The following is a 19,509-nucleotide window of genomic DNA, read 5'->3' on the forward strand; positions in this document are numbered from 1 at the left end:
CGAGGGACTAGGTGCTTTCATTCGTCTGTTCAGCACATTCCCTTCCTGCAGGCAAGATATGTTGGAAGATTTATTAGGATGTCTACATCAGCTCCTTAACCACAAAACAGAAATCCCCTTCTCTTGCAGCTACTAAAGAACTGGGATGCAAAATAACAACAGGAGTCAACCAGGTAAACAGAATTTACAGGCAAGGAACTTGTGGGGAAGGGATGGAGATGTAGCAGCTGTCCCCTAACGAAGCCACAAGTGAAACAAAGACTAAAAGAAACTAACTCCAAGTCTTCATTTTAATCGGAAACGCTGAGTTAGTGGGGAGACGAAGATGAAAAGGGATCATCTTCTCAGAATTGATATTTGCATTTCGTGGGGACTGAGAGTCAAACAAGCTCTCAGATGGGGAGCAACATGTGAGATGGAGGGAACGGCGTAAGTGAGGCACTGGGGGCACATTCGATGGTGTGTTATGGGAATGATAAAATGCCTGGTGATGTTCCAGGACGGAGCACAGGCTAGGGAAGTGGCTAGAGAGAAAGCACAGGTGAGGGTTACGTCGCTCGGGAGTACAGGCCTTAAGAGCAGCCTTAGAGCAAGACCTGAATTTGTTCTCGTTTGTTTTAAGGGGAGAAGTATCACGCCAAGTCTGAGATTTTAAGTGATTCTGGCAGCAAAGGTGGAAGACAGATTTGAGGGGAGGGAGGTGGGGAACACACTGGACACAGAGGAATCAGTAAGAGTCTGGTGAGAGGTGACGAGGCCTGGGATGTCAGTAGTGTTATTTTTTTCTTGGAGGGGCCACCACTATACCCCTCCCTGTAGTTAACCTGGTGTCCGCCTGCCCACCCACTGCCCTCACCCCGCAGCCCAGCCCAGACACAACCAGGAAGAAGAAAGCCAGTGCTTCTCTAACAGGAACTCAAATGTCCGGGGCTTTAGAGAGGGGACGCGCTTCCAGAATCCCTGTCACTAGTGAACTCTGGTCCTCTGGACAGCAAGTTGGCAATGAACGAATGATGAACACAAGGATCCAAAATGAGCATGTACAGCATCTCAAGGAGAGACTGCTGGATTCTGCAAAGTGCTTGGCGACTATCTTGAACAAAGGGTCTTGAAAAAGTGACTAAATCCCTGCCTGTCCTTCCATCCCTTCCCACCCCCCCCCCCAACAACCCCCCCCCCCCCGTACTATAAAGGTAGATGTGGAAAACGTTCTATTCAGGCTATACAAATGTTTTGAGAAGGTGTAAAATTAAGCAGCTGACGGGCCTGGGAAATGGCAGATAGCACCCACAAAAGTACATTCCTAAACTTCTAGAAGAAAATATGAGCCCATCTTCATGAAATTTGGACAGAATTGCTTAAGCAAGTCAAAGGAAACATTCCACATATACACACTACTATATATAAAATAGATAACTAATAAGGACCTACTGTATAGCACAGGGAACTCTACTCAATACTCTATAATGACTTTTATGGGAATAGAATCTAAAAAAGAGTGGGTATGTGTGTATATATAACTGATTCACTTTGCTGTACATCTGAAACTAACACAACGTTGTAAATCAACTATACTCTAATAAAAATTAATTTAAAAAAAGAAAACATATTCCAGGAAGAAAAAAATATATGAATAAAGTAGCAGTGGTTCTCAGACCCCTTGTTCGCAAGCCCCCCTTATACTATCGAAAATTACTGAGGACCCCCAAAGTTGTCGGTGTGTTACAGCTATCAATACATACCACAGCTGAAAATAAAGCTAATTTTTACTATTTATAAATTCATTTAAAAAAAATAATAGGGCTTCCCTGGCAGTGCGGTGATTAAGAATCCACCTGCCAATGCAGGGGACACAGGTTCGAGCCCGGGTCGGGAAGATCACACATGCTGCAGAGCAACTAAGCCTGCGCGCCACAACTACTGAGCCTGCGCTCTAGAGGCTGCGAGCCACAACTACTGAGCCCGTGCGCCTAAAGTCCGTGCTCCACAACAAGAGAAACCACTGCAATGAGAAGCCCACGCACCACAATGAAGAGTAGCCCCCACTCACCACAACTAGAAAAAGCCCACACGCAGCAATGAAGACCCAATGCAGCCATAAACAAATAAAATTTTAAAAATAAATAAAAACAATAATAAACATCAGAGTGATTGTGTCAACACATGTCATGTAGCCTCTGGAACTCCACGACACACCTGTGAAAGAATGAGTGCAAAAAGGCAAATAGCATCTTAGTATTAATATGAAAATAGTTTCAACCTTGTCAGTCTCCTGAAAAGACCCCAACGACCCTTGAGAACCACTGCCATAGAGAAAGTTAAAATAATCTGCAAACTGGGAGAAGGCAGTCAAGGAAAATACAAAATTCAAGCCACGGAGAGATTCCATTTTATATCTGTCAGATTGGCAGAAATTAACATCTGACAATACCAGCTATTGCAAAGCATGTGGAGAACTAAGAATTTTCTTATGTATCACTAGTGGTGAAAACTCATACAACTACTCTGGAGAGCTACTTGGCAGTATAAAGAAAGCTGAAGTTGTACACTTCTAATAATCCAGCAACTCCACTGCTACATGTATATGCCAGAGAAATCCTGTATACATATTTAGTACACATGTACAAGGATGTTCCTTGCAGTATGTTCCTAACGATGAAAAACTGAAGTCACCTGTATTGTCCATTAATGAGAGAATGGTTACAAGTATTCTGGCACATTAACACAATGGAATAATGCTATACTGTAGGTAAAACAAATGTATCAACGTGGCTAAAGTTCAAAAACAATGTTGGGGACTTCCCTGGTGGTGCAGTGGTTGGGATTCTGCCTGCCAATGCAGGGGACACATGTTCGATCCTTGGTCCGGGAGGATCCCACATGCCACTGGGGCGGCTGGGCCCATGCGCCACAACTACTGAGCCCACGCATCACAACTACTGAGCCCGCGGGCCTGGGGCCCATGCTCTGCAACAAGAGAAGCCACCGCAATGGGAGGCCTGTGCACTGCAATGAAGAGTGGCCCCCCCGTTCACCGCAACTAGAGAAAGCCCGTGTGCAGCAGCGAAGACCCAGCACAGCCAAAAATAATAAAATAAATAAAATTTAAAAAAAAAAAAAAATTTAAAAATTCAGAAAATGATAGGATTTAAAAAAAAAAAAAAAAAAAAAAAAAGTTGAACGGTATAGAAGAGAACATGCATTTTAAAACATAAAATGATACAATAGCCCGGAGATGGAAGCAACCTAAGTGCCCATCATCGGACGAATGGATAAAGAAGATGTGGCACATATATACAATGGAATATTACTCAGCCATAAAAAGAAACGAAATTGAGTTATTTTAATGAGGTGGATGGACCTAGAGTCTGTCATACAGAGTGAAGTAAGTCAGAAAGAGAAAGACAAATACCGTATGCTAACACATATATATGGAATTTAAGAAAAAAAAAATGTCATGAAGAACCTAGGGGTAAGACAGGAATAAAGACACAGACCTGCTAGAGAATAGACTTGAGGATATGGGGAGGGGGAAGGGTAAGCTGTGACAAAGTGAGAGAGTGGCATGGACATATTTACACTACTAAACCTAAAATAGCTAGCTAGTGGGAAGCAGCCGCATAGCACAGGGAGATCAGCTGGGTGCTCTGTGACCACCTAGAGGGGTGGGATAGGGAGGGTGGGAGGGAGGGAGACGCAAGAGGAAGAGATATGGGAACATATGTATATGTATAACTGATTCACTTTGTTATAAAGCAGAAAATAACACACCATTGTAAAGCAATTATACTCCAATAAAGATGTAAAATAAATAAATTAAAAAAATGATATCCTATATCGCTTAGGAATGCATGTATAAGTATGTAAAACTTGTACACGTCATATAAAAAATACAAAAAAAACCCAGAACACACCCAACTAAAACTCAACCTCCACGGACTGACGGCCCTTAAAAAAAAATGCATGTAAATACACGTGTAAGTATGTAAAAACAGAGGCATGGTTGGAAGGATACACATTGATTTAGCATACTGGCTATATCTCTGGAGAAAAAGATCTGAAGCAAACATGGCAAAATATTAAATCTGGGTGGTAAGTACCCAGGTATGTTAGTCTCTGTATTTTTTTAATGTCTGAAAATTTTCATTGAAAAACTAAGAATGGGATAATAGATTTAAAGTGGTTACTACCTGAAACATATTGCACATTTAATATAGGTATTTCACAACACCCCAAAACTCAGGCACGTCACTTCTTTTTTTTTTTTTTTTTGCGGTATGGGGGCCTCTCCCCACTGCAGCCTCTCTCGCTGCGGAGCACAGGCTCCAGACGCGCAGGCCCAGCAGCCATGGCTCACGGGCCCAGCCGCTCCGCGGCACGTGGGATCCTCCCGGACCAGGGCACGAACCCGCGTCCCCTGCATCGGCAGGCGGACTCTCAACCACTGTGCCACCAGGGAAGCCCAGGCATGTCACTTCTTAACAGGGTATTTAGTAACTTGGTAAGCCTTCTGGTTCTTCACAACCACCCTAGGTCCCATTTGGTCCCCAAATACAGACAGAAATCTTAAGATTCACCAAGACGGCCAACTCCTATGGAAGACAATGGATTACCTCTTTCAGGGCTCTCAATGTATATGACCCTCAATCCCAAAGAAGTTTCCTCCACCTACCCACTGACTGACCCTTGACTGCTACCACCCCCAAAACTCATCTGAAAGCTAAGATACCAAACAGCATCTGTAAAAATGCTTTTCTTAAAAGTCAGAGGCACATGCAGTAACTCTGAGCATGTACTGTTTTGAAGGTCCTCAGCCTCAATGGCCCCACCACCTGCCTTCAATTCAAGAGAGCAGCCAGACTGACCCAGCCACTGTCAGAGTCAACTTCACTTACATCATTTAATACCACTCCTCCCTTTCCTCCTTAGTTTATCCTAAACACTTAGTCCTCAGGAGTGGGCTCTCTATGGTGTCAAAACCCAGATCCCCAGCCCCTAATGCTTCCTGCAACATGGAGGGCATTTCCTTGGAATACAGTGTTTCTCAGAGGGTAGGCCACCCTCAACGACCTGCAACAGTGTGTTAAATAGCTTCTGCCTCTGGAAGGGAACAAATGAAACCTGCACCCTTGCTTTCTTCTGTTCAGGAAAGACAACTGAAGGGCTGGGAGACTGATATTATTTTAAAATTTTTAAAGAATGCATGTTGCTGGGCTGCACTCCAGACTGACTGAATGGTTCTTTATGGGCATGGGGTATGCGAATCTGATTTTAAAAGCACAGTAAAGTTGGAAAAGCATCACCTCAGAGGATGTTAATTCTCTAAGTCTGATGAAGGACTCAAACCTCACCACCTTTTCTGTATTCCAGAGTCCTAGGCGGCCAAATACCAAACTCCCCTTTCCAGCTCTCCCTTGGTTTGGATCCTGCTTTCCCACCAGGCCCAGCGTTAAGTCTCAGCTCTCTGGAAGCCTTTCTGGATGACGTCAGGGTTAATTCTCTTCTTTCTAATAGCACTCAGTACCTGAACCACTCAAGATGTATTCTGTCTTATCTTTCCCCTCAATTAGACTACGAGGACCTCAGTTTCTGGCAGAGGGCCCAGTGCATACATAATAGCTTCTTAACACTTCAGTGGTTGCAATAATCCTAAAGACAATGGCATGGGAAAGTCAGTGTGAAACACACACACACACACACACACACACACACACACACACACACACAATGTAGTACAAAAAGTATTTATTTCATTTGCAAAGGGAGGACCTGGGTTCAAATCCAGCTTTACCCTTTACTGGCTGTGATAAGTTATTGTGAAGACACCAGTATGACATGATATACAAGAAAGTGCTTTACGTTCTGTCAATTGCCAACAGTAGTAAGCTGTTACAGCTATTGCTACCCATTATTTCTCTGATCTCAGGAGGTGGTTCATATTATTTATTCCTCTTTAGAGCCAAGAAAGGAAAAACACTGAAACAGGCATTCCTACCATAAAAACACAGAGAAAGCCTTAGAGACAATTCCCACGGTCTGCCTGCTGGCACCTCAGCTACTCAGGCCTCTGTGCTTCCACCAGGGCAGGGAGGAGGGGCAGGGAAACATTCAGTAACTAGACCGTGCCTGGCACACCCAGGAGGTCTGTAAATGTTGAGTGATGAAAAGCCTGCATACAGAACTTGGGACAAGAGAGCATTCTCACAGTGACCCCTTCCCACCTGCACACCAAGAACTAAGCAGAGTTTTATAGGAGCAAAGGTGAGTGAGCCTTAGGCCCCCAAGTGTGTGTAAACTGAAGAACAGCAACAGTCTCAGCTTCTGGAAGTACAGTCAAAGCCGGTCGTTGAAATCATCCGCAACTGCTCTTCCAGTAAATGAAAAAGCAGCGTGCAGTATCCAGCTGCCTCAGATTAAAGCAGGGGAGTGGGGGGAAATGAGAAACAGAGTCAGGATTTCCAATTACTGCTAACATGAGGGTATTCAAAAGGGAGGAAATTAATGGAATCAACAAAAGGCTGGTGATTTCACTTAAAATGAATTAAATCAACCTCAGTCTTTCCCTGTTTCAAAGCAGACCTCAGGCTAATCAGTGCTTGAGCTGCCTGAAAGCCACCCACGCAGGATCAGAGGGGCTAAGTGACAATTAGCCAAGGCTGGGAAATCTTTCATTTGCCCCTTCAGAAAGAGGCTGGAGAGACAGGGTCAGACAATGGTTCTGAGGCAGGACGTGCTACTTTTCTCCAGGCCAGGAGTCCTTTAATCTGCCAATACAAACAGCAGCAAATAAAGGCTGTAAATGGGGTCAAATTCAATCTGAACAGCAAACTCCCCTAGGATGGCAAAAACATTCTGTAACTCACAGCTACCCCAGACCAAGTGCGCAAAAGAGAGAAGGGAAGAAGGCTGGGGAGCTCTGGATGTGCCCCTCACACAGATGGCGTATGCAGGGCCTTTGTGATCTCCCCAGGCACACCCCAACCCCTACACACACAAGGTACAGACATCAACGGCTAGCTCTGTCAGAGCACAGAGGAAGGAGAGAGGAGGGCGAAAGGACTGTTACACGAAGTTAAGCAGGGAGAAATCAAAGGAAAGGAAAAGAGGCACATGGATACACATCCCTCTATTCCATCCACCAGCAAATATTTTCACAGGCCTACCATGAGCACTGTGCCAGGCAGTGGGGAATGTAGGAGCACCTGGAAATGAGAACTGATCGGACAGCCTGGGAAACACTGCAGTCGACAAGTGTGATGATCTGGAGTAAAGGGATCAGCACCCCACAAGGATGCTAAGTCATTCCCCTGTGGACAGTTTTATGGAAGCAGCATAACTGTAGAGCCCAGAGGCTCTCTAAAAAGAAAAGTTACTCCAATTTCCAAACTTCTCTAGTTTCACATTCCAGATGGAATTCTGGTTCAGTACTGCGTGTCAATGGAAGTTTTCACACACATTATAAGCTAAAAAACAAGTAACAAGCAAGCAGAAGTTCCTGACCCTGCAGAGGAAGCTGTCAGAGAAGGCATTAAAGAATATGCAGTATCTAAGCTCAAAGGGCCCTGGAGCGCTGGTCCAACCCTTACCTCACCGCTGAGCAAAGTGAGGGGCCTTCAGTTACTGCTCATGAGAGGCAGTACTGGGGCTGAGGCCCGGGACCCCAGCTCAGGGCCCTGCTCTTCATACCACAGATCCCAAGCTGGGGCAAGACTTTCTAAAATGCAGACTTTCGGAGCTCACCGCTGCCTAAGAGGGCAGAATAAGAAGTGGAGGGAGGAGATGCCCAAGGTGATGCCTCCAGGCCTTCACCAGGCCTGGTCCCTCCCTCTCTGCTAGATAGTCAGCAAGGACCAGAACCAGACTGGTGAAGGTAACAAGAGGCCTGCCAGCACCTCCCTTAATCATTTAACCTTTTCTCAGTTTTCAAGTTAGGCTGGTCCAGCTGCAGCATCCTATTTCTGAACTTCCTCTCTCCCCAGAGGTCCACGACCTCTCCAGCCCTCTGTCTCCACCTTATCAAATTTGCTCTGGAAGGGTTAAGTGGGCTTGTTCAGCCCCATTGTAAACTGGTGATTCTCAAAGTGTGGTCCCCAGACCATCAGCAGTAGCCTGTAAGAACTCAGGAGAAATACTGATGCAAACTGGAGGTGGAGGTAGGGTCCAGCAATCTGGGCCCTCCAGGGGATTCTAACGCACACTCAAATTTGACACCCAATTGTGCTTATAATGTACATGCTTCAGCCTGTTGCTTCTCTCACAAGCAGGTGACTTAACTGGCACAGCTGAATGACCTGAACTTCAAGCCCAAGAGCCCACAGAGCTGCCACTGGAGGCAGGAGGAGCTTCCCAACTCAGCATCCTCTTCCCCCGTTTCCAAGGTTCAAGGCCTTGTACAAGAAAGTACACAACCTGTCCTTGAAGCTGTGACCAGAGGCTGGAAAGCACAGACTTGGGGAGAAAGACCTCGAGGACCCTGAAGGGCCTGACCTAGTAATGTGAACAAAACGGAAACACCACGTGTAGTGCCAGCTCTACACTGCTGAGACCAGACTTCAGAAGGGACGACAGTGGGCCAAAGGGCCCAGGCCTCTTCCTGACTGGAGAGTTGACATGACTCTGATCTGCCCAGATGCCATCCTGCCCCACGGAGGCTGCAGCACTTGTTCTGCAGGAAAACTGGCCTGGGTCAGACACTCAGGGAGTTGCCTGATTCTGCCTCCGTGGGGCTTTACCACGGGACCTGCAGAATACAACGGGCACCTGCTGTGGGTGCCCTGACACACTGGGTCACGTCGGGGTGGTGAGTGGGTTTCCGCTGGTGTGTGCCAGGGAGCAGGTACCGTGGTGCAGGATCTGGTGCCTCAGGTATCGTCAACCACAGCCTAAATAGAACAGGACCTGTGTTCAAAGCTGCCGTAATTAGCCTTCTGCTTCTCTAGCTTATAGCAGGCCCTCATTCCTAGTAGGGACTCTGGGGCTTCCCAGAGGAAAATGGATATCAGAGTTCTAGGCCTCTAAAATTCCTGACTACAACAACCTTGACTGACATGACCATGTCTGTGAAAAAAAGACTTTTTTAAAGATCCCTCCATTTCTCCTCTCACCTTCTCTATTCTCAGGAGTGAGGCATTCTCACATTTGGAGGTCCAAGCTTTAGACTCCATAGATTTGGGCTTCAGACTCAAGATGTGGGGCTCTGTTGGAAACTTTAGTTTGATCTCCTGCACAAAGGGAGCTATCAAATGCCAGCCTCCTGCCCAGGGATGGATGAAGGGTTAACTGGTTAGTATTAACCAAGTGCTTTGAGCAATTCAGAAAAGAGATACTCTCTTTAAAAAAAACAAAAAAAAAGAGCACTATGATAATTCTTTCCATTGGAATAGACTTTTATTATTTACCCAGAACTTTTACATATATTATCTCACCTAATCCTATCGTTCACACTCTTAATTATTCCTGCAGGGCCAGGGTCTGCCATTACTGGTAACAGAATTTCTGTTACTGAGACCCACTGCGAAGCTCCTCAAGTGCCTGACAACTTGTTACTGAGACGGACTGCAAAGCTAAGAACGACAGCGTGGAGAACGGGTTCCTCTGCTGAAAGCCTCTCTCAAGAAACTCGAGACACTGGGACTTCCCTGGCGGTCCAGTGGTTAAGACTCCATGCTTCCACTTCAGGGGACACAGTTTTGATCTCTGGTGGAGGAACTAAGATCCCCACATGCCACGTGGCCAAACTGGAGACACATCTCTGCCGGAAGGCACAGCGGTTCTCTGCACCCTGAACACATCAAATCACAGAGAGTCCTCACCGCAACAGCTCCAGTCACTGCGGCCTGACCCCAGCTGAGGGGTCCTGGATACACGCGCGTGCCCGTGGCCAGCTGCTCCTCTCTCCTCCCTTCCTGAGCATTAGGAACTTCCCCATGGAATTCCTGACGCAGAGGTCCACATGGGGACCCTGTGCAGTGCATCAGACTGGATGCAATAAGCCATCCTTGTCAGGCACGCCCCCCACGGGTTGGCTGGGCTGAGGTAAGAGGATGAAGGGCCTATCCTGAGTGACGCCCTGGAGGGGCGGCCTCACTGAGCCAGTCACTTCCTGTGCCCACAGGCAAATAGGAGCCCATTCTTCTCATCCCCATCTTCTCCACAACTTGTACCAAAATCAACACCTTCTGCCAGCCCTCCTTATTTCCCTGTTTAGACTCATTCAACCCTTAATCCATTAACTGGTGTTTTCTTTTTTCTTTAACCCTTTGATCTTTCACATCAAGCTTGCTCCTCCTCCACGCCCCCTACCCCTCCACAGCTCCGACAGCCAGCTAGGAAGGGCACCTACCTGCCTCCACCAGCATCTTACCCCCTGGGAGCTTCCCCCAAACTGTGCTTCTGGTGATGTTCAGCCCCATCTCTGAACTCTGAGGCTAAGGACAGACTTCATTTTTCTTTTCTGAAACCCCAGCTTCCAAACATACTCCACCAGGGACATCCCTGGTGGTGCAGTGGTTAAGAATCTGCCCGCCAATGCAGGGGACACAGCTTTGAGCCCTGGACCCGGAAGATCCCACATGCGGCAGAGCAACTAAGCCCGTGCACCACAACTACTGGGCCTGCACTCGAGGGCCCGCGAGCCACAACTACTGAAGCCCGCGTGCCTAAAGCCCGTGCACCGTATGGAGGAGTAGCTCCCGCTCGCTGGGACTAGAGAAAGCCCGCGTGCAGCAACGAAGACCCAATGCAGCCGAAAATAAATAAGTTAAAAAACAACAACAACAAAAAAACATACTCCACCAAAGCAGAAGAGACCACTCATTTACCCAGCGGGGTAAGAGGAAAACCAGTTTAGAGAACAGCATATTGGACTTCCAAAGTTTCAACAGAAGTGACACTGCAAGTTCCAAAGGAAGGAAGAGCCAAGGTGAGCACAGCAGACACGAAGCTAACTCTCTCCCTCTCCTCCCTCCAGACTGCCCCCAACATGCTGGCTGAGGTGACACAGAGTAACATAATGATGGTGACACCACAACCGTATACGGTAAGTATGTTATCCCAACCTCACACATATGAAAACTGAGGGACACTGAGAAACTTGCTCAAAATTAGACAACATGTTAGTGGCAGAATTAGGATTCAAACCAGCCTGCTTGGCCCAAGAGACTGCATTCTATTTTTTTTTGTTGTTGTTGTTGTTTTTTTTGCGGTACTAGGGCCTCTCACTGCTGTGGTTTCTCCCGTTGCGGAGCACAGGCTCCGGACGCGCAGGCTCAGCGGCCATGGCTCATGGGCCCAGCCGCCCCGCGGCATGTGGGATCTTCCCGGACCGGGGCACGAACCCGTGTCCCCTGCATCAGCAGGCGGACTCTCAACCACTGCACCACCAGGGAAGCCCCGAGACTGCATTCTTAACCTTACTATGCCATCTTGTCCCCCTACTTGCCTCCAGGTCTCGGTGTACACTCCTCTCCCTCAGAGAGGCCTTCAACAACCACCCCTATCTGAATCAGGAGCCCCGCCCATGTGTATTCCAGTGCAGCAATGACTTCCCTGATCACAGCAAGTATCTCACAGACTGGAGCTGGCACAGTCGCAGCACTCAGCAGACGCTCAGCAAATAACTGTGGATAAATCAGAGTCTGAACCATCCCCTCTGCATCCCTCCTGGTATAAAGTACTGCTCCTGGCTGCAACCGCCCACCTCTCACAGGCTGACTGTGAGGACCAACTAGATGTGATAACTTCGAACAAGAGCCAGTCCAGTACTTGGCCCCAGGAAGCCCTTTACGGCATTACCCATCTCCTGCTGTCCTCCCTGCCCACCTTATATCAACACACATTTGCTAAACGAGCTGATGCCGCTTATGAAAACACTAAACCCAATCTGTCCCAGAGCAACCCTGGTCATTAGGGTTTGGAACAAGTCCATATAGGGCTTGTGTGTCATGATCTGCAGAACTAAGAGTTCAGGTTCCCCAAAGCTGAAGTCTTAACGAGCTGCCCAATCCCTTCAAATAATCAAAGACAGTTAAGATTCTAGGAGCTGGAATCCTGTTCATAGGAAAAACTCTCTGACATCCTCCCAAGAGAAAGGACTGAGACCAAAGAGCTCCTGCGAATTCCATTCAGCAAATACACACGTGGCCTACTCTCCTTCCTGCAGACCCTGTTAATTCCAGTGGTAAGGGGATGGGTGGTGTCTCAGAGGAGGTAACTCTGAATTTGATCTCAAAGGATGAAGTGAAGCACAGGAGGGAGGGGAGGCCGGGATTCCAGCCACAGGAATCCAGCCACTGAAAGAACAGTGTGAGGACAGGCTTGACTGTGCTAAAGTTCAGGGAAGGGGAATAAGGAGTCCCCTTAGCCTTGACTTCAGGGACAGAGGTAGAGGGAGCTGTGGGTGGGGAAGGGAAGCCACACCCATGCAAGCTGCCTTTCCCCCCCTCCAATGCCAGTATATTTTTACAGCCAGCACAGTTCTCACATGCATTCTTCCACATGATTTCATTCCCCGTAGGTAATGAAAGCCTTCCTTTCCTCCCTCTTCATCACCTAAAGGGACCCACGCTGGGTTCAAAGATCCTCACTCGGGCTGTACGTCAGCGCACTCTGTGATAAACTCTTCTGGGCAGCCGGCCCAGTCCCACTCCCTTCCTCTCAGAAGAGCCCCATCACCTGCATCCCCTGAGGCATGAAGAAACTTTCACATCCTCCTCCACTCCCAAGAAGGTTGTGGACAGAATCTCACGGGGAACCACAGATCAGGCTGCTGCTGCTCGCAGGGCCGTGGACTCGTCCTGCTTATCCTCACACACAGGACAGGCCATGATCCTGCACAATCCTGCAAGGAGTGACCCCCCTCTGGGATGAGCACTGGCCTGGTTATATCAAAGTACAAAGGACTTTGTCTCTGCCCTCAACGAGCTTATATGCAAACACTTACAAAACCAAGAACAAAGAACACGAACTAAGATCAAGTGGCTCGTGTACAGAAGACTCAAAGATGAGAGACTGACGGGGTCTACTGTGTGACAGGTATAAAGCAGAGGGCCATACAACCTACTGATGTCACCACCTAACTTCCTGGACCATTAAATTAGCAATTCGGGGCAACCGTGCATGGTTTTCAGGAGCCCGAGTGGGGCTGCACTGACTCAAGACACCACTGGGTCCTCTGCAATCTGGCCTCCAAAGTAATGAGACCAACCGGGAAGCAGAAACATCCACGGCTTCTCTCCTGTCGGCCCCCGTACCTTGCTGTACCAAGATCAGTGCTCGGCAAATACTGACAGGTGGCTCCCCACGCCCACTCAGTCCTTGTCTGGTGTGTAACAATCCCAGCGACATTCTCTTGTGCCTCCCACCACTGCCAGAGTCAACAAGGCTGAGCTGTCAGTACTCCAGCCAGTGACAATAAACACACAGGTCCCGCCCTCTCCCAGGGAGACATGTGTCCACTGCACGTGAAGAACTGATCGTCAGGTCCATTGTATTTCATAAAGTGTCACTAGTTACTCAGAATAACAAAGGCTAGAGCAGAATTATTTTATAATCCTGAGGGAGTACTTGGCCATAACTTCCTGAAACACATTTCCCCTCCTTGGTCGAAACACCTAAAATACTTATGTGAATTTGAAAAGAAAAAACGCTTTGCAAAGAATAAACCTTGATGAGGATCTGTTTATGTTCCCTGCAATACTTCCCAGAATTTTGAATGATTAAACAGTTGTACTTTTAAAAGACTTGGCTACTGGCAAAGCTAACAAGTTAAAGAATTTAAACAAGGGGAAAACCTTGTCTCTGGGGAAGCAAGTGAATCTAGGAAGGAAAAAGCTTCTTACAAGAAGAAATGCTGTCAAATATAGCTAAGTAGGAGGAGGCAAAAGGACTACCAAAATGGAGAGACGAGAAGAGAGCTCTTATTTTTTAATTCTAATGTTGTATTCCCACGGATGTGTTTAGGAATTCTTTAAAATGTAATCCTTCAATCATACATCACTGTGCTGATGAACAGACCCTTGGCATTCTCAAATTTTTAAGATTTCAAAAAAACTCTGAAAGTTCCTAACAAATAGCAGCTTTGAGGAATCCCAGCTCTGAGATGCCAACAAGACAGCCTCACTGAAGGGAAGGGCTGACTGTGAGATGTCCTAGCTGACCCCTCAGCACAAATACTGCAAAGGGCCACGGCCCCTCTTTTCTGCTTGGCTTCATGCGTGAGATGCCAACATGTGGCATTTGAGAATTAGGAACCTGTGAACTATGAAGAACTCATGCAGTACGTGTCTAACTCTGCTCAGGATGTACTGCACTGAATCCAAGAGAATCCAAGACACACGGAAGAAACAAGGAGCTCCTTCCAACCTGAGCTAATCAGCTTTGGTGCCGTTAAGTGTAGAATGGTATCAACTGGTGCTAGAATCTGGTCTTCAAACCTAGGAATTACTTCTTTGCATGCCAGTCAATGTCCTAAGTGCTTTATATATACTATCTTATTTAATCCTCACAACAGTGTATTAATAAGTAAGATTATCTAGTGTCTTCCCTGTTCTAGGGAACATCGACAATGATGTCTGGAAGATTATCTGAGGTAATACAGGCAGATAGGCGTAGAGGCAGTGTTCACCCTCATCTTCCAGTGAATTCAGAGTTTACGCTTCAGGTTGGCTGAAGGTGCACTGGGTGAACAGGGCTGGGAGAAACCAGCGGCCAGCGCCCCCCTCAGTCACACCACACCATGGCAAAGTTGTCTCTAAACACTGCTGTCCCTCCGGGCCCCAGAGCTAAACACGTGGCGGGCCAAGGTCACTCCTGATCTGGCCCCAGTCCAGGCAGCCAGCTACACCAGTACCAGCCACCTGGGATGGGAGGGCTGCTCACATCCTCGCAGGCTCATGCTGCTGGGGTGATGCAGAAGAAAGGAACCTCCAGTGGGTAAAGAGGTGGTCAAAGAATTCATCTGAAAACATACCTAGAATAATTAAAGACTCTGAGCACTAACCCTAGTTGGGTTTTTTTTTTTTTTTTTGCGGCACGCGGGCCTCTCACTGTTGTGGCCTCTCCCATTGCGGAGCACAGGCTCCGGACGCGCAGGCTCAGCGGCCATGGCTCACGGGCCCAGCCGCTCCGTGGCATGTGGGATCTTCCCGGACCGGAACACGAACCCGCGTTTCCTGCATCGGCAGGCGGACTCTCAACCACTGCGCCACCAGGGAAGACCTTTTCTTTTGTTTTTTTTAAGCACCCTGTGACCCCCTTTTGTGGAAAGAGTTGGGCAGGTAAGGATAACCTCTAAGCTTGCAATTAAGGATAGGGTAGTGGGGCACCTTTGTTTGGTAGGTGGAATCTGTGTCTAACGAGGGCTTTCACCCAGATGAGAGCCACTGAGGTGTTCAGTCTGGTGGACTCCTGTCTTCTTTTGTTCGAAAGTTACAGTGCAAAGCTCGTACCATGCGTTGGCAATGGTCTAAACACGGCACAACAATCGCCTGCAGAGGGTAATTTCTCAATGTCTTTTCATGACGCCAGGGTTCAGCAAGCTCTGTAATGACCCATCCTGCCTCCTACCACAATCCCCAAGTCTTTTTATAGTCACAGGTAATTACACCATGGAGAGATTACATCCCGACGCCAGCAGGGTTTGCAGCTGACAGGAAGATGCTCTGCGGAAGTTTTGGGAACTACAGCTGCATTTAGCAAACAATTTGCTGTGGTCCCTATTGTTCCTTTCCAAGAATAGAACTGCCTTGGCAAACCTTGTGCCTAAACTGGGACCCAACCCACCAAGGGCCACTGTAGATAAGAACAGAAACAACCACAGAGGTAAACATGGTAACCCAGAGATGACTCCTGCATCCTATATCCAGGGAAGAAAACAGATGGTGCCTCTCTTCCTCTGTCAAAATTACCCTCTGAAGGGTGATCTGAGTGCTCCAACAGAGCAACACAAGAAACAGGTCTCAGAGAAGCCTGCCACTCAGCACAGGTAGTACAGTTCTCAGCAGAGCATGGGCAACACAGTCAGACATACTGCACGCAAATCCAAGCCCGCTTCCCCACCTACGACTGAGTGTCTCTGACCAAGTTACCTAACTTCACTCTGCCTCGTTTTCTCACTTGTCAAACAGTTACATGACCATCTAGCTCACAGGCACTCTGAGAACTTTACACGTAATGACACAGAGCCCGACACACAAGTGATGCTCCAAAGGCATCGTTTCCCTACCTGTTCTCTTTTCCCAGTTCAGTGTATGTTACCTCTGGCTCCAGGTCCCTTCAGAGACCGTGAGGTGAGCCAGGCCACCTGCCAACATCTCTCTCTGCCACAGCAGTGCTAACGGCCAAAGCCATATCATCCCCTGAGAGCCTAGCTCTCCACATTTTCCATCTTCAGTGAGCACTAACTGCCTGGCTTTCTCCCTCTGCCACACGGAAATGCAAATGGCTGCCTTCCCTGCTTAGGTGCTTGTGTGATGTTTAACGTGGCCGCTAAGTGTGTGGCAACATCTTAAAGGAAAAACAAATCAGAAACAAGTAAAATACTAAGTTTTTTTCAATAAATATGCTCAGAACAGGGAGAGAATGGAAATTAAAAGCTTTTTACATGAGCTAGGTTGAGACCATCAAACTATGCAAACATGGAAGGCAAAAGGGATTCCGGAAGTAATCAATCCTTCCTCAACTGGTCAAGTTTGACACCTCCTCCCAGCCCCTCATCCCCAACCCAATAAGTGACTCTGCATCTCCAGTTGTGTTTTTTAAAGACAGCAGAGGACGTCATCCACAGGAAGTCTCTTGCCCAACATGACTCAACAGGAGGTCAAATACCGTCTCTGCTGCTGTTGTTATTTAGGAATTACGCTGAGCATTTTTATATGTCAAGGGCCTTCCAATCATTTTTATTACACAACACCAACCTAACATCCTTAAGTATCTTGTTTCTGTTTTACAGGGCACACAAAGAGGTCAAGTGATTTACCTAAGGTCACACACACAGCAACTTTCTTAAGGTCACAGGTAAAGGGATATGTGACCTTAAGATCTCTTAAGGAGAGAGATCTGGGAGAGGCTACTACACAGTTGGGATCCTAATTCCTCCCTAGTCCAAGAAAAGCAAGCTGGGTAGCATGAGCACAGATCTTATTTTTAAATCTGGTCTTCCCCTGCAGGCTGTGACCAGGTGTGAAGAATAAGATATGCTTCCTTTTGCCACCCTGAAAAAGGGAACTTTATCAATAACTCTCTCCATCTCTGCTACAGGCATGACCAAGGGGCAAGCGGAACCCGATGCCTCCGTAACCACTTCTCTGTTGTAACTCCAAATCTCCAGCTGCAGATGAGAGGAACCAGGATGGAAAACTGAACTTTGAACATGACATATGTAACTCTTCCCAGAACTTTACCCCAGAACTCTCAAGAGCCTCTTCATACGTGATTCTTTTTTCTAAATCTGAGCAATTATAGCCAAGGCTAGAGGTGCCTGTGGGACTTATGACCAGAGACTGTGCAGGCCAACGCCTCACCGAGGGTGCCCACTGACCTCTGTCCCGTGGGATTCTCACCGTCACGAATGTGCCGGGACACACGAGCATATCTACTAGAGCTCACTGGGTAACAAGCGCCTCATTTAAAAAGGCCTCTGGAATGGGTATTCAGGGGAAGCTACAGGAGCAGGTAAGAAATGCAGGAAAAGGAAGAGGGGACCTTGCCTGACCTGAATTGCCTTTCCTCGACTTCAGAGTATCTGAGAGCCTTGGTTTCTTGGCAAGCTTGCTTGGCACGCTGCTCAGGGCAGGCACAGCCGTACAGGTGTGCTCTGGGTCTCAGGCCAAGGTGTGGGCACCTCCTTCCCCCAGAAGCCACTCCAGAGAGAGGAAAAAACATCGTAACTTGGTGCACTGGATCGAAGTAATGATGAAACCCCTTCCCCTGCCTGCACCCTGCTCTGTGCCAGTACGTTTGTTTTATGGAGAGTAAAGAAGACTGGGCAGAGGGAGTGGGGTGGAAGGGGAGGAAGGATTCTTTGCAGATGGGGGAGGGAAAGAAAACAACAGAGCCAACTTTCCCATCCTGGTCTGAGCCCACACTACAGATATATTTTTCCACACTGGAAAATAATAATCCCTTTATTCAGCCAGTCTGGAAGCATCGATCCCCGATAATTGATTTCAGACCTTGAATGGAAAGTTGGGAAGGTGTGGGTAGCTGGAAAATGGGGTGGGGAATGGGAGGAAGGCCATAAAAGAGAGAGTGGCGGTGTACAGGGGATGGCTTAATGGAGCTAAAGAGGCTGAAGGCATCAGACACTGAAGGCAGATGCTCTGCCCTCATACTGCCATGTAACATACCAGGACCGCTTCCCCAGCAGAGCCCTGGAAGAGGATGGTGGTGGTAGCGCACCAGGCACTAGGCGAGGTTCTGGCCCAGGCACTGCCGTGAGCTGCCCTAAGGCCCTGGGCCAGTGCACAGCCTCTGAGGTCCATCCTAGCTCTGCCCAGTCAGTCCTTCCTTCCTTCCTACTCTGATAGCCACTCCATTCATAGGCATTCTTACTGAGCACCGTCTGTTCTGGGCTGGGGGTAAGGTGGCAAACCTCTGCTATAAAGGGTCAAACATCTTAAAGCGTACATATCTTAGGCTTTGGGGGCCACATGGTCTGTCACAATTACTCAACTCTGCCATCTAGCACAGGTGAGGGAACTGAGGCTTACAGAAGTAGAGACTCGCTCTCGGTCACAGAGCCAGCAAGTAGCAGGACTGGGCCCTGAAAACAGGCAGTGGATTCCAAAGCCGGCACCCATACCTGCACATCGCACCCTGAATCCTACACCTCTGTCCCACCAGGCTCCTACACCCCCGCCCCCTGCTGGCTCACTAGGCACCTCAGCCACCAGTCCCACGCCCTCAACTGGCTCCCTGCTGTACCAACAGAACAGAAGCCCTCACCCTCTGCTCCCCTGCTAACGGCTCCACAGAGAATCCCTTCTCCCAGCCTTCAGGAGAAACAATGGTATTGAGTCTTCTCCCTCCCACACACAGGAGGCAGGCTGGGGCTCACCTGAGGCAAGTCCGTCTCCAAGGAGGGTGCTAAGAATCACCAGCAGAAGGAAAACTCCATGTCCCACGGAGGCCACGGCAAACGATGAGGTGCTCTTTGGTGCTATCCTGCCATGGCACATCTTTCATCCGTCCAAGTTATTTTAAAAAGAAAAAATTTAAAAGCCAGAAGTAAGAACACTGAAGTCAGCCCTGGGTAGATTCACCTATAAAAAACAAACCAAAAACAAGGAAATAAGTGAAAACTTTAGTCATAAGTTAGTTTCAATAGGCACTTTACGGTAAAGAAGCCATAATCACATACAAAGTTGAAAGAATTCTAGCAACTGAATCCCTACTGCCAGGAGAAGAGACAAGCACATAAGCGGCTTTCCAACTCCTCCCTGGGGAAATGCCAAGGCCCGAAGCAAGCTGCCATTGGCGTCAGCATCCAGGCGCCAGATCCTTGCGACGGGA

The 19,509-nt window shown here is 48.0% G+C and overlaps 1 protein-coding gene across 1 annotated transcript in view; it reads right to left on the reverse strand.

The window, feature by feature from the left end:
- SUSD6 (sushi domain containing 6) overlaps window positions 1-19,175 on the reverse strand; it is a 48,857-nt gene extending 29,682 nt beyond the window's left edge. Inside the window, exon 1 of the mRNA XM_007454439.1 lies at window positions 19,055-19,175. Coding sequence (XP_007454501.1) covers window positions 19,055-19,175 — 121 coding nt within the window. The remainder of the gene's footprint in view (window positions 1-19,054) is intronic.
- Between the last annotated feature and the right edge of the window lie 334 nt (window positions 19,176-19,509).

This window comes from Lipotes vexillifer, unplaced genomic scaffold, assembly GCF_000442215.2.
Source record: "Lipotes vexillifer unplaced genomic scaffold, Lipotes_vexillifer_v1.1 scaffold197, whole genome shotgun sequence".
Taxonomy (NCBI): Eukaryota; Metazoa; Chordata; class Mammalia; order Artiodactyla; family Lipotidae; genus Lipotes; species Lipotes vexillifer.